At 38.7% G+C, this 16,554-nt stretch overlaps 1 protein-coding gene and 1 non-coding gene across 2 annotated transcripts; both read left to right on the top strand.

Moving 5' to 3' along the window:
• Positions 1 to 457: 457 nt before the first annotated feature.
• Positions 458 to 6,158, top strand: LOC131161001 (nucleotide pyrophosphatase/phosphodiesterase-like). Its single transcript, XM_058116862.1, is given in 4 exon segments — positions 458 to 462; positions 1,362 to 1,656; positions 5,469 to 5,504; positions 5,763 to 6,158. Coding segments are annotated over 4 exon segments (732 nt in total).
• A 7,598-nt stretch (positions 6,159 to 13,756) lies between these two features.
• Positions 13,757 to 13,874, top strand: LOC131161023 (U5 spliceosomal RNA). The gene has a single exon (XR_009138187.1). It is a non-coding gene; the product is annotated as a U5 spliceosomal RNA (small nuclear RNA).
• Positions 13,875 to 16,554: the final 2,680 nt, after the last annotated feature.

Here is a 16,554-nt window from a genome sequence, read left to right as displayed (position 1 = left end):
AAATTTGGACGAGAGCAGTTTGGGAAACCCAGGGCCGGCTGGTGGTGGTGGCATCCTTAGAGACCATATAGGTTCTTTTGTGTTTGGTTTTTCAAAATATTTTGGTTCTTGTTCAAATAATGAAGCTGAATTGAGAGTTGTGTTGGAGGGAATAAAGATTTGCAAACATTTGAGCCATACTAGTATTGATATTGAACGTGATTCAAAGATTGGTGTAAATTAGATAAGATCAAGTAGGTGCTCCTTGTAGTATTTATGGGGTTTTTGGGAGCAGCTGATTGGTTTATTGGAGGGAGTAGACTTTTTGATTAAGCATTGGTATAGAGAAGGAAATAAAGTGACAGATGCCTTGACTTGTCAAGGTGCTAGGGGGAGGAATAGATTGTTTACAAATAATAGTCAACTCCCTAGAGTTATCAATGAGTTATATAAATTGGAGAAGATGAATACAGCTTATATGAGGTATGTCTAGCTGATTTCCTATTGGTTTTGGTCTATGTTTTATGTTATTTATCTTTTATTTGTTTTGTTGCGTGATGTTTGTTTTGTAAGTCCTTGTTTTGTTTTGTTTTGATTGGACTTGTAATCCTATTTTGGCTGGATGTTGGTGTTAGTTTTTGGGAGACCTTTAAAGCTTTGCCTTTTGTTTCTACCTTTGATTATCTTGTAACCACGGTATTCCTCCACAAAAAATGAGGGTTTATCAATAAATAAAATGGAGGTGCCGCCCTACTTTCTTTTTTTTTAAAGAAAAGATACATTATATAGCATGCATATATATTTACATGTGATTCTTTACTCCTTTTAAAAGCCTAATCTCAATGCAACCAAAGCTTCCACATGAGAATGCAGCCAGGTGTCCCTGGGCCACTTCCAATTCAAATTTCTAACCAATCATCTACTATGCAAATGTTTGTTCTAAAGGGCTTCAGAGTAATTGGGTGGCAGTTTTGTTTTTATCTTTTCACTGTTTTTTATTTTTGATTCTCATTTCTTTAAGGAGAATTTCTTATGCTCATTTCTGAATATTCTCTTCTCTGCAATATAATTTCCTGTTTTCTATTAAAAAAAAGGGCAAAACTTCAACAGAAAATGTGGAATTAGAGAGTAATGGTAAAAAAAAGCATGAACCTATTAACATCCTTTTTTCTTTTTTTTTGGTTTAAATCTCGTTGAATTATTGCATCTCTCAATGGTCGCTTTCCTGAACTGTTTGGTAAAGGTAGCCATTTTCTGTCAATATGACTGTTCAGTTTATATTTTTGACATTATTTTCTACATTTACTGCTTTGACTTAATCTTAAACTTTTGGAATTTCATGTTTAAAACCTTTTCTAAAATCATAGCTATGTTTTTTACAGGTATTCGACAGATTATGGCATGTTTCATTTCTACATTGCAAACACTAAGCATGACTGGAGGGAGGGAACTAAACAGTATGAGTTTATTATGCGTTGCCTTGCATCAGCAGACAGGCAGAAACAGTCTTGGTTGATCTTTGCTGCTCATCGTGTGCTTGGGTATTCCAGTGGTTCTTGGCATGGTCTGGTGGGCTCATTTGAAGAGCCCATGTGAAGGGAAAGCTTGCAAAAACTTTTGTAGAAGTACAAGGTTGACATTGCATTTTTGGGCCATGTCCATAACTATGAGAGGACTGTTGGGATTGCTGGTCTGGAACTGTCAGTAGCCATACTAACCCAGCCGCTGACTTTGACATTGAAGAATGGCGGCCACCTACTTTGCAGATTTTGCTGAAATTGCAAGCCACCATCTTTGAATTTAGCTCCCCCTTGTGTATATATATAAATATGTGCAGCAAGTTGTGGCAGTTGTGTGAGTGGAGTTGTGCGCAGAGTGTGCTGCGTGTGAGAGTAAGCTGTGTGTTGTGTTCAGAGAGCAGAGAATGTGGAGAGCTTTGTATGCTGTGTTGAGTGTTGTATTGTGCAGTGCAGAGAGTTAGAGAGTGTGAGACAGAGAGAGTAGAGTTGAGCAGTGTGGCTCCTCCTCCTTGTTATATTTCTCCCAGTTTATAGTGCAGTGGTGTGTGCTCCCATGGATGTAGGTCAGTTTGGACCAAACCACGTAAATCCAGTGTTCCATTGTAGATGTGCTTGTTTATTTTTCTTCGTGTGTGATTTTTGCTCCAGGTTAATTCCCCAACAAATGGTATCAGAACTTGGTTGGAGTAAAATTGCCAGATCAGAGAAAAATTTCAGATTTTGAGCCTCTGTCCAGTAGCTTGAATTTTGATTTTGAGGTTGCCATCAAACTCCTCTCGCTAAGACGAAGCCAACGAAGGTAACCGGAGCTTAAACAGAGCTCGGACAAAGCCGCACGCGCTCACATGAGCAACCGGCGTAAATACCGCCCTGCCATGCGCCTTCACGCGCCGGCAACAGGGCGGGAGAGGTTCTCACGCACGTCCATGTGCCGAAGAAAGTCTGGCGAGCATTTCGGAGGTTGAAGACGCTGACGTCAGTGTCCACGTCAGCGCCGCGTCAGCCAGATTCCTCCACGTCAGCACGCCACGCCAGCGTTGTGTCAGCCGCCTAGTCAGCGCCACATGGTGCTGAGTAAGCGCCTAGTCAGTAGCGGCATCAGTGACACATCAGCAGTCGAGTCAGCCGCCATGTTAGCCTCGGGTCCCACGCCACGTCAGCAGTAGACCCCACAGTAGGCCCACAACGCCACGTCAGTAGTGGCCCCACATGCCACGTCATCAGTTGCCCACGTGCCACGTTAGCAGTTGGGCCCTCACGTGCCATGTCAGCAAACGGAGCAGTGGACGGCGTCACTAACGCCGTTAGAGAATATTCCGTTAAAGTTGACTGAAGTTGACCAGTTTTGACCGAAAGTTTAATCGGGCTTTTTGAAGCCATTTTAGGTTCGTTTATTGAACGACTTAAGCCATTTCTAGGGTTTTCGGCCATTTCGGATTCAACCGTGCTGTATGATTGAGCTAATTCCATCTCTAGATCAGCAAATCAAGATGTCAAACGAAAAGAGCTCTCGCATCGAGATGTTTGACCGCACGAACTTTGGTTTCTAAAAAATGCAGATCGAGGACTTTTTGTTTGGTAAGGAGTTGCACTTACCACTGATGGAGAAGCCAGAATCCATGAAGGAGAGCAAGTGGGAGTTGCTTGACCGAAAAGCCCTCGGAGCCGTGAGGATGACGTTGGCAAAGTCTGTTGCCTTCAACATCAAGCACTTGACAACCACCAAGTCTCTTATAGATGTGCTATCTAACATGTATGAGCAGTCATCAACCGCAAATAAGGTACATCTAATGAAGAAATTGTTTACCATGAGCATGTCTGCAGGTGAAAGCTTCAGTAGACACTTAAATAATTTCAACGAGCTGTCAGATCAACTCGCCTCAGTTGGGATTACCTTTGACAGTGAGATCCATGCCCTACTAATTTTCAGTCAGCTGCCTGAGAGTTGGAAAGGTATTGTCACTGCAATCAGTAGCTCTGCAGGGAAATTGAAGCTAAAATTCGACGAGGTTATTAGCATGATTTTGATAGAGGAGATCAGAATGCAGTTGAACAATGCCTCCACTTCAAGTTTAGCCTTGAATGTGGAAAACCGAGGAAAGGAAGGTAGGCATGGACGATCTAACAATTGTGGCGGATCTAGAACTAGGAGGTCCAAATCCAGAAATCCCAGAGGTTCCCAGGGCACAAAGAATGTTGAGTGCTGGAACTATGGAAAGACCGGGCATTTCAGAAACCAGTGTAAAAGTCCGAGAAAGGAATCTGAGGCGAAGATAGAAGCAAATATTGCTTTCAAGAATGATGAGATGTTAATCTGCTCTTTTGAGAGCAAGTAGGAGTCTTGGGTCTTAGACTTTGGAGCCTCATATCATGCCACATGCTGCAAAGATTGCCTAGAGGAGTACACACCAGGTGATTTCGGTAAGGTGTACCTTGGCAACGATCAAGCTTGCGACATAACCGGCAAGGGAGTTGTGAAGATCAAAATGAACGGGTCAGTATGGAAGCTGAAGGATGTTAGATATATTCCAGACCTGAGAAAGAATTTGATCTCAGTTGGTCAGCTGGCATATGAGGGATACACGACGAAATTCATTGGCGATGAATGGAAAGTCTCAAAGGGTGTACTAAAGATTGCACGAGGTAAGAAAAGCAGGACACTTTTTCTAACCTCCAATGCCTCCATGTCTATTTCAGTTGCTGTAGGAAATGACAACAGCATCATCTGGCACCAACAACTTGGTCACATGAGTGAGAAGGAACTCAGGGTGATGCACTCAAAGGGAAAATTAAATGGTCTACAGTCAGTGCAGATTGACATATGTGAGGATTGTATAGTCGGGAAACAAAAGAGGGTCAGTTTCCAGATAAACACCCATGTCTCAGAATGTGTCGGGACACAACAGTAGAATGCCGAGAATCCTCAGGTGGAGGAACCAGTGGAGCAGATCGTCGCACCACCGTCTTCTACTCCAACTCCAGAGCTTAGAAGATCTACTCGGCCTCATGTACCAGATGGAAAGTACATAGATTACTTACTTCCTATAGATGGAGGAGAGCCTGAATGCTGTGATGAAGCATGTCAGGCAGGAGATGCGAGCAAGTGGGAGCTTACAATGAAGGACGAGATGAAGTCCCTCACCTCCAATAGAATGTGGAAGTTTCCCAAAGGCCTTCACAACAAGTGGGTGTACAGAATTAAAGAGGAGCATGATGGCTCCAAAAGGTACAAGCCTCAGTTGGTAGTCAAAGGCTTTGAGCAGAAGAAAGTGATTGACTTTACCGGCATTTTTACACCAGTTATGAAGATGATAGCCATCAGATTAGTCCGTAAAAATCTAGCAGATAGGATGGTGGTGACTAGAGAGAAGCTGAAGTTGTGCTCAACTTCAGTTGGTCTTCATGATTGAAGACAAACATGAGCACATCATTTACCTATACACTAGTTGAGATGCTGCCTCTGTCTCCAAGTGGGAGATTGTTGGGATTGCTGGTGTGGAACCGTCGGCAACCGCACTAACCCAGCCGCCGACTTTGACTTTGAAGAACGACGGCCACCTACTCTGCAGATTTTGCTGAAATTACAAGCCACCGTCTTTGAATTTAGCTCCCCCTTGTGTATATATATATATGTGCAACAAGGTGTGGCAGCTGTGTGAGTGGAGTTGTGCACAGAGTGTGCTGCGTGTGAGAGTAAGCTGTGTGTTGTGTGCAGAGAGCAGAGAGTGTGGAGAGCTTTGTATGTTGTGTTGAGTGTTGTATTGTGCAGTGGAGAGAGTTAGAGAGTGTGAGACAGAGAGAGTAGAGTTTAGCAGTGTGGCTCCTCCTCCTTGTTATATTTCTCCCAGTTTATAGTGCAGTGGTGTGTGCTCCCGTGGATATAGGTCAGTTTGGATCGAACCACGTAAATCCAGTGTTCCATTGTGGATGTGCTTGTTTATTTTTCTTCGTGTGTGATTTTTGCTCCAGGTTAATTCCCTAACAAGGACATGCCCTATTTACCAGGTAAGATGAAAACTGTATGAGGATATGTTCTTACGTTTTATCCAGTCCATAAAAAAGAGAATTGCATGTTCTAAATATCTTACATAAATATAAAGCATGCAATGATAAGTGGAATGGATATAGATAGCGAAGTTCACATTTTAGTTGACTCCCTCTTGTTATTTCATTTTTTTTTTTTTTACAACACTTTATACATTATCTTGATTTAGATTATAAATTTTTTTTCAACTGATTCTTGCATTCATACTGGCTGTGTAGAATCAATGTGTAAACTCGGAAAAGTCTCACTACTTTGGAACAGTGAACGGGACAATCCTTGTCATAGTTGGTGGGGGAGGCAGCCACCTTTCGAAGTTTAGTAAGCTGCAAACTATTTGGAGTCTTTACAGAGATTATGACCATGGATTTGTCAAATTGACTACATTCAACCACTCATCTCTTCTCTTTGAGTGCAAGAAGAGCAGTGATGGGAGGGTCTATGATTCATTCACCATCTCAAGGGATTACAAAGATGTGCTGGCCTGTGTTCACGATGGTTGTGAACCAACCACTTTGGTAACTTGGAGGATGCTGCTACTTGATGTTAATGAAAAATGCACCCTTCCATTGATGCCCTTGTATTATAAACTTTTTCACAAGCAATTAAGTTCATGAATAAATTTTTTCTCTTTGCTTATACCAAGAAGATGATTTACAAAGAGAATGCTCCTTATTGAGTTCATTGCAAATACAAAACAAACTTTACACTACTGTCTTAAGGAATGATTCAAATAAGATCAATGAGCAAGAAAGGATTGAGCACTTGTGATGAATGACTAAAATACAAAGTGCAAAGTGCTTAAATTTTGGATAAAATAATATTTTTCACAAATATGATCAACAATCCTTAAAACCATGTCTAAACAATATGAACGTTAACTAGCCGTTAGGAGTGAATCCTATGTGATTTTCTTCAGGACTAGCCATTGTGGCGTTGGGTACAAGACCACTCGTCGACGAGTCCCCTGTTCTTGTCGACTAGTCACACTCTGCTCGCAATCATTAACATTCTGCCTACGACTTGTCGACTAGTGTCAACTAGTGACTCGTTGACTAGTGTGCCCCCCTCGTCGACAAGTGCCCTGAATTAGAAAAAATCATCATCATAAAAATTGTGAGATTTTTTTTTTTTATAACTTTGCAAGGATAGAAATATCAACCTTTTTGGACTTTTCTGACAAAAGTTATATCCAAAATATTGAAGGTTATTCAGGACTCAAGGCTGCATTACGTTGTTGACGATTGCTCTATTTTTACTTATCAAAAAGCCTTTTAATGATTTAAAATATTCTTGGACAAAAGTATATGAAATATATTAAGTCTAATGAAGATTAAAACTTGTCCAATTGAGAAGTTTTGTGGTGTTATATCTTTGGTGTTATGCATATGGGGGAGAAATGTATGTATATATGTGGGGTAAAATGTATATGGTGATATAATAAGTTAATTTTGCTTATAGTTTTATCTTAAATGAACTATTTTATAATGTGCATGTTTAAAGTTGTTGACTTTTTGAGTCCGATCCCGTTTTGATTATGACAAACTACTTGTATCTCATGTGTGCATTTAGTGTTTGAACAGATCTATATCCTAACATGCACATGAGGTAAAGGAAAAATGGAAGCTAGAAGGGACTTAAAGAACACATCATCTGGCGTATTCAATGAAGAAATGAAGAGCAGAAGAAGAATAAGATATGATATTTTTATTTGTAATTGCATTTAGTTTATATTTGGTCTGTAATAATGCATGCTCCACATGATATGATGTTAAGCTCAAATGACCATAGACTAACCTTAGGGAACCATACCTTTGATGAAAAACCTTTCACTTAAATCTTCATACTTGTCGCAACGTCCCGGGAGCGCGTGTGCCCCGGGCGGTGAAATAAAAATAATAGTTTATAATTTTCGAGAAAACAAGGAATGTCAGAGCCGCCACTAACCTTTTAGTGTGGTTAGAATACATGGTTAGTACCCCGTTAAGGGTAGAATGGGTCTATGTTACCAGAGTTATGGTCGGGAGTTCGGTTACGAGAGGGGAAGGTACGAACACCCCCTACGCGCCTGTTCTTATGAACGGTATCTAATTAATTTAGAATTATTCCTAAGTTAATCTAATAAGTCTTTCAAATTACTCATCTATTAATGAATTTACAAATATACATGCAATATAAATGAATAAATAAATAATACTAGAATATATGTAATATATAAATATATACATATTCCCTCAGAACTAAGGGTACGTAAAGCCCGAAAGCTCATACCCTAACATTAAAATCATAGGAATAAAAATCAAGAAAATATATAAGAAAATACACTCCAAAATTTTGAAATTGTATATAAAATTTTTATAGAAAAATACTAGTATGGGAGGTTTTAATATATATTAATAAGATAATAAGTTAAGATATTAAATTATCACACTGCATAAAATAATAATAATAATAATAATAATAATAATAATAATAAGCATATATGTTAAAATATTCAAATGTCAAAATAGGCAATAAAATATCATATATATATATATATATATATATATATATATTAAAATACTCAAGATACTATACAAAGTAATACCATCTATAAAAAATGCCTTAATAAGTGAAACTAAATAATAATTATACCATAATATTCCATACAATATCATACTAAATGTAGTAGCAAAACGTATACCAAAACCCTAAACTTGTCATAATGATTGATACATTTATATGTAAACATAATAAAATATTAGAATGCTGATACTAACTATCCTAAAATATTAATATGAGTATACATAACACATATAATAAAGAAAACCCTAAATAATTAAAACTGGACATACATTAATGATGAAAACCCTAAATAGCCCTAAACATATGGATATCAAAGACGCCCTTAAGTAAATAATTATGATACCTATTCTAACTATGTATTAAACGTGCAATAATAATATTAACAATTCAACGAATAAAAGGAAATTAAACTTTAAATATCTAAATAAATTCTAACTATAAAAATTCCACAATAAAGACAATTAACTTATCTAAACAACACAACCAAAACTTACCATAAATACTAAATATTAAACTAACTATAAAAATCATAAAACCCTACATACCTGCATATACAAGGAAAAAAAAACATTAGATATTAGAACGAATAAAAACCAGCAAAGAAACAGAAAAAGAAAAAGAAAAGAAACAAAAAAAAATGGCACATGAATGTGTGTGTGTGTGTTTTTGTGTTTACTGTGTGTGTGGCAGGGAGTAGGGAACTCACGACAGGTGCTGGTGAAGAAGAAGGCGGCCGGTTGGGTGTGGATGGTCTTGTGGCCGGACATGTAGAGTGGTCTGTGGCTTGTGCTGAGTGATGGGTCTGGAGAAAGACGGCCGTGAAGTGGTGAATTGCCGGAGTTGATGGGTGGAGGCTACCGCTGCTATTGTCGTCGGAGCTGCAAAGAGGACGGTGGCCTCTGGAGGAAAGGTGGAGGCTTTGGGCGGTGTTTGCTGTTGTGGAGCCGTGGCTGTGAACTGGTGTGGTCTCGGACGTTGCTGGAAGAAGATGAAGATGACCGGAGATGGTGGTGATGCCGGGGCTATGCAGAGGTTGTCGAGGAACGTTGGTTGAAGAGGTGGAATGCCAGAGCTTCTAGGTTCGGCCGGGATGATGGCTGGGTGGTCTGTCGGTGTTGCAGAGGGAGGCCTCGGGTGTGGTGGTAGTGGTGGACATGAAGATGGCTGGGCTGACGGCGGAGCTGGGGGGTGACGTTGGAGAGAGTGGGACTGAGGACTTTAAGAGAGAAAGAGATAATGAGAGAGGACGAACCAAAACGATGGAGGCAATCAGCCAGGGCTCGGGAAGAAGAAGAAGAATAAGAGGAAGAGGAAGAAGAAGAAGGTTTGTTTGGCTTTTTTTTTTTTTTTTTTGGCTCTATGCGCCTGTGTTCGTGCACTGTGCCCCCTCTGTTGACCTCCCAAACAAGCCTTTAAATAGGCTTTTTACCTCCAAACCCTAGTACTCCAATAAATAATAATAATTATAATTATAATATTTAGTAAATAAAGTAATAATGTTAGTATTAAAAGCAACAAATAATAATAATTATAATAATAATAATAGAAAAATAATAGAAATAATAATAAAGTAATAATATATGAAAATAATAATAATAATAATAATAGCAAAATAATGATAATAATAGTAGTAATAGTATATCAAAATAATAATAATAATAATAATAATAATAATAATAATAATAATAAATAATGAATAATAATAAAAATAATTGTAGTAAAGTAATAATAAAATAAAGGTAATAAAAATATTAGTAATAATAATAAAAATGAAAAATAATAATAAAAAATAAAAACACTAAAAATAATAGTGATAAAATAATAATAATAATAATAATAATAATAATAATAATAATAATAATAAAGATGAACATAAGGAGAGACCCCTTGTTATATTTGGTTATGGCAAAAATAGGGTGTCTACAGTTGTCCCTCTTTGTAGGCTTCGTTGCTTCAATGTAACGGTAGGAACTCTCTTACGTATTTTGTAGCAATAAGCCTGCAAAGATAAAAGACACCTATTTTAGTCAAGCCATTCAACTCCCTATGGCTTTTCAGGTTAATCAAGAGTTGTTTATTTCTACCAACCAAGGACGATTTGCACTGAACGTAAGAATCCAGATTGAGGTACACAAGGACGGCTTGTTACGAATGTAAGAATTCGAGCTGTAGAGATACGATGATTCGAGCCATGATGGCTTGCTGTGATTGTAAGAATCCAAGTCGTAGGGATATGATGATCCGAGCCTTGGGACACAACGATGGTTTGCTTCGAATGTAAGAATCCAAGTCGTAGGGATACGATGATCCGAGTCATGGGACACAACGATGGCTTGCTGCGAATGTAAGAATCCGAGCCGTAGGGGCACGACGATCTAGCCATGGGACACAATGATGGCTTGCTTCAAATGTAAGAATCCGAGCCGTAGGTCTATGATGATCCAACCATGGGACACAATGATGGCTTGCTTTGAATGTAAGAATCTGAGTCGTAGGGATACGATGATCCGAGCCATGGGACACAATGATGGCTTGCTTCGAATGTAAGAATCCGAGCCGTAGGGATACGATGATCCATCCATGGGACACAATGATGGCTTGCTTCGAATGTAAGAATCCGAGTCGTAGGTATACAATGATCCAGCCATGGAACACAATGATGGCTTGCTTCGAATGTAAGAATCCGAGTCGTAGGGACACGATGATCCAACCATGGTACACAATGATGGCTTGCTTCGAATGTAAGAATCCGAGCCGTAGGGATACGATGATCCAGCCATGGGACACAATGATGGCTTGCTTCGAATGTAAGAATCCGAGCCGTAGGGATATAATGATCTAGCCATAGGACACAATGATGGCTTGCTTCGAATGTAAGTATCTGAGCCATAGGGATATGATGATCCAGCCATGAGACACAATGATGGTTTGCTTCGAATGTAAGAATCCGAGCCGTAGGGATACGATGATCCAACCATGTGACACAATGATGGCTTGCTTCGAATGTAAGAATCTGAGCTGTAGGGATACGATGATCCAGCTATGGGACACAATGATGACTTGCTTCGAATATAAGAATCTGAGCCATAGGGATACGATGATCCAGCCATGGGACACAATGATGGCTTGCTTCGAATGTAAGAATCCGAGCCGTAGTGGATACGATGATCTGAGCCACCTCAACCACTAACAAGGTGTGAAAGCAAAGTTTGGAAAGTGGTTACTTTATTTGGAAAATGCACTTGGGGTAAGGTTCGAATGTCAATGAATGACTCCCCTTGCCTTTGGGATTTATTGCCCCAGTTTCAAAATAAATCAATGTGTGTCTGGGATCAACTTGTCCCAGTTTCCAAGTAAATCAATGTGCGCTTGGAGTCAGCTACCTCAGCTCGGAATTAAGCATAACAGGAATCTCTCAGTCAAATGATCATTTGAAAGTTTATTCAACAATACAAGTATGAAGGGCGCTTTATTGCTGCTTATGATGTTACAATGCAATGATATGTTGCTATATGTATGCATGTTACTAACTTATGATGCTATAATGCAGTGATATGTTGCTATTGATATGCACGCTGCTAACTTGTGATTTTTTTCATTTTTTATTTTTTTATTATTTTTTTTATTATTATTATTATTATTTTTTGTGTAATGCATGAAATGCATAATGATGCATGAAATGTGTAAAATGTATGGTAATGCGTGAAATGTAAGGTAACACATGAAATACATGACAGTGCATGATATGTAAGGTAATGCATGAGATGCATGACAATGCATGAAATGTAGGTAATACATGAAATGCATGGCAATGCACGCATGACATGTAGGGTAATGCGTGAGATGCATGGGAATTCATGAAATTAGGTAATGCATGAAATGCATGACAATGCATGAAATTTAGGCAATTTATGAAATTTGGACAATGTATGTCATATAGAGTAATGCATGACAATGTATGAAATGTAGGTAATGCATGAAATGCATGACAATGCATGTGATGTATGGTAATGCATGTGATGTATGGTAATGCATGGAATGCATGACAATGCATGAAATTTAGGTGATGCATAGCAATGCATGAGGTGTATGGTAATGCATGGGATGCATGGCAATGCATGAGATATATAGTAATACGTGAAATGCATGACGATGCAGGAATTGTGTAAAGATGCATGAAAAGTATAGTAATGCATGAAATGTATGACAATGCATGATATGAAGGGTAATGTATGAAATACACCGCAGTGCATGAAATGTGATGTAGTGTATGAAATGCATGGTAATGCATGAAAGGTAGGTAATTCATAAAATGCATGACAATGCATGAAATTTGGGTAATGCACAAAATATATGTCAATGCATGACAATGCATGAATCTCTTCTCCCAATGCGCTTGTGATATTGTTGCATTTAAATGGATTTGTAACTGATCTTGGCTCAATTTTCTTGATTCATCCGATTATGGAAGTGATTGACTCGGCTCACATGAAAATCACAAAATCTGCCCCAGTTGAATGGATCTATAGCTAATATTGACCCTGATTTCATATTCTAATCTGATAAGAAGGCGCTTGAATGGGTCCCAGTTAAATTCATCTGCCACCGATCTAGACTCTATTGTTGGATTCTTTTGAATAAGTAGATTTTTGAAACCTAACATAACATTTATCCCAGTTAGGCTGCTCTTTCTCCACAGGTATCTTTTTCATAGAAAGTACTGGTGATTTTGAAACTCTTTGACTATCCATCCTCTTTTAACTCTCTAAAGAGTAAGAAGGGCTTCTTTTTTTTTTTAAAGGAAGAGGAATGATTATGCAACTATTGCATCAACTTACTAAATCAAAAAGCCATCCGCACAAAATAAATGTTTAACCTTGTTTCAATGCTATCATAGGGAAAAATTCATACCAGTATTCAAAAGTCGTATAACATTGATTTCCCAACCTAGATGACTGTCTTTCTCTTCAACTGTCCCAGTTTCATCAACCCATGCTTTGATCTCAAGATGGTCTTTAAGACTCGGGAAGAAACGTAGGCTTAGGGATGTAGGCTTTTAGAATAAAAGGGAAACTAAGGCTAAAAAATACCACCCCAAATGATGTTTTATGCTCCCAATTCGAGTTGAGCCGCTTTGCAAGATGTTGACCGAACTTGTTATTTAAACAAGCTGCCTACGTACCTTTTCAAGATCAGGTTATTACGTAGTTCAGATTCAATATTGAGTTTGACAAATCATTTGAAACAACAATGTATACCAATCTGATCAGGACTTTCATTTGGACTGTAATGTAGGCTAAGGGTATGGGTTAATGAAAGAAAGATTTGAATAAGGCTCAAAATTTATCAACTTTATCACAAGTATTTGCTAGTCAAATATCACATATGAGTCATGCCCCTTATTTTTCTTTTTTCTTCCTACCACTTTCCTTTTTTCTTTCCTTTTTAATCTTCTTTTCCTTCTTTTACTACAACTTTCACTTTTTCCTTTTATAAAGGAATTTTGACTTCAGTTTCATTTGAACTTCAATTGGGACCAATCTTTTAAAAACTGCCCCAACGTGGGGTGTGATCCTTCAACAGGTTAATCAAGGAATGAATTTTTCAGGCTCAAAAGGGTTGTCAAGGGATTTTTTCAATAGGTGCATGGAGCCGTGCGGTGAGCACATAGTGAACTATTCTTTCGCCTTTTACTAAAGAATACCGTGTGCTCACTGCTTACAGCGGCATGCGCCTATTTTTGGAGGGGGCTTTCTCTTTTATTCTCTTTTAGGTAGCAAAAAAATGGCCTACCATCCTTTTGGTAATGATTATTGTCTCAAATGATTCACCAAATGCTAAGGGACCCAAACTTAGGTTAGATTTTTGGTGATCTGACTTTTAAGAAAAAACTAGTTTAACATTCAGGCTCAATTTGGTTAATAAATGGTAAATCATTGTTTGGGTTCTTTTAGGGATAACTGGTCGGCCAAAGAGGGTCATCCATCATTTGATCAAAACATGAGTGATGAATTGACAGGAAATTATCAGAACAACGTAGCCGCTTCGTTGAATTCCTTAGAAAGTAAGATACTTCTTCATAATATTTGAATTTTACGTTTGTTTCATCCTTCTCTACTTTCTCCTCTTGGGTTAAATTTTCAAAAATTAACAGCTATTTCTGGCTTGTGAATACTGGCAATATTGTTTTCCCTATTCCCGCATGAAACATAAGCAAACAAAATTTGGCAACTGGGCTCATGATGCAAGTGAGATAACGAAATACATAATTCATTTTATTGAATATAGAAACTCTTCTGAGACACAGGCGTCCATGAATTACAAAAGGCAAATAACAATGGGGAAAACAAAAGAACATCAAATGAAAAGGATTAGATAGTCAAAAACTCGCTACTTCAACACTTTAGCCTCTATTGATAACGACTGAAACCATTGATTTCAGAACCTCCCTGATACGTTAACAACCTCCTTCCTCGTGTTTGGGCAAAGGATTCCCTTGGACTCTCGGTTGCTTGACGTCGAAGGTTAACCAACTAGCCTCTCTCAATAATTGCACTTTATGCTTGAAGGCCCAACATTTTTCAATTGAATGGCCTATTGCCTTAGTGTGATACTCACAGCGAGCATTTGGGTTGTACCACCTTGGGTAAGGGAATTATACCAACGCTCCAGGTGTAGGCGCAACTAGATGTCTTTCAACCAACTATGGAAATAATTCTACGTAGATCATCGGGATATGGTCTATCTTTCTAACTTTCCTCTGGACACCTCTATCTTGTGTTTGAATATGGGCGGGCATGACTAACGGCCTTGTGCCTGCATATACAGTCTGCTCATCATGGTGTTTAAAAATGAGGTCGTTTCTAGATTCGATGTGCGGGACTATTTGACAACATTGCTCTTGTGTCATTTGGGCTTTCTTACTTTTCTTTCTACTAACCAATTTAACAAGGCTTCGTTCTGACTCTGTGTACTTTACTTTCCCCATATTGGTTGCATCTTCAATTTGCTATTGTATAATTTCCCAATTGGGACTATTCTGGGGGGTTCTTTTAGGGAAATGGGCAACACATGGATATAGGTAAACTACTTTCCCTTTTCCTATCATAGGGCGACTCTGGGCTGTCATCTCCCTTCTTTGATACGAGTAATCGCTCGTCTTCTCCTCCCTACTCTTTGAGATTAGAATTGCCTCCTCGCAATATTGAGTCATGAAAGCATGAGCTAAATCCCTCCATGTGTGTATTTTTACTCCACAATACCATTCTAGAGCTTCCCCTATTAAACTACTTTGGAAACAATGGATGAGCAGATCATCTTTGTCACAATCAGCAGCCATCTTTTGTAAATACATCCCCAAGTGAGCTAGTGGACACTCAGACCCATTAAACTTCTCAAAATTTGGAACTTTGAGCTTTGGGGGTAAGATCAAATTCGACTTCAGACAAGGATTGAAAGCATTCGATGAACCTGACATGTTTGCTTTTTGCATAACTTGCAGCTGTTCTTCCCAGACTTCATTTTTATGATTCATTTCTTCACTAGGTATCTGCTCTTTGCCCATTTCTTCAACTATTCCCCCTTCTTGAATATTAGGATTTATGAAGGGCAAAACTTGGACATCTCTCTCCGGTTGAGGTTTCAGGTCTTGAGTTGATAAGACAAATGTGTGTAGGCTTAAGCCTAGACCAGCTAATGACTTCATCAACCATGGTTGAAACAAAGGCTTGTATTCAATTGCCTGCTTTGGATGTTGTGTAGTTTGGCTCCATGAGGGGGCTACCTCCTCCATTTGATTCTTAATCTTTCGCATATCTTGATGGACATCTTCAGGATTTGGTGCAGGAGAGCTCATCTGACCTTCTAGATCCTTCTGCATGAGTCTAACCCTTCGTCAAGAACTTAAAAGGATGTGCAGAAACCGTTCTGTTTCGCCTGCTTTTAAAACACCAGATCTCGATTTCACCACCTTGGCATACTGGTTTTACAGGAAATTGGGATATGATTACCGAATCATTGGAGATTACTATGCATGCATAGTAATGGAATTGAGCATGGAATGCACGATTAGGTTATGTAATGGGTGTTTATGCATGGATGCAACTAGTGCACTTATACATACAAACAAAGATATGAGCCTGCATGCAGCCTATCGTGCTTGACTATATACGAAAGGAAGTGCATGAATACGATGTAACCTAAATGACTACTTACCCAGAATTCTAGAAAAATTCCACTAATGAAAGATTTTAAGATTAACATGACCATTGATGGGCCACGATTTCAATTCAATTTCTCCCTCAACCATTTATTTCTTTGATGATGGTCCATATACCTCAGATTCTATGAAGGGTCAGATTATGATCTGAGATTGGGGTTGGCCCAGGGTAGTCAACCCGTTGGACTTGTTCAATGCGGACTTGTGAACTTTAGTGTGCACTTGGGCCT

The sequence above is a fragment of the Malania oleifera genome, chromosome 7 (genome assembly GCF_029873635.1).
Source record: "Malania oleifera isolate guangnan ecotype guangnan chromosome 7, ASM2987363v1, whole genome shotgun sequence".
Classification (NCBI taxonomy): domain Eukaryota; kingdom Viridiplantae; phylum Streptophyta; class Magnoliopsida; order Santalales; family Ximeniaceae; genus Malania; species Malania oleifera.
Note: the sequence above shows the minus strand (reverse complement) of the source record. Positions and strands in the feature narration are given on the sequence as shown.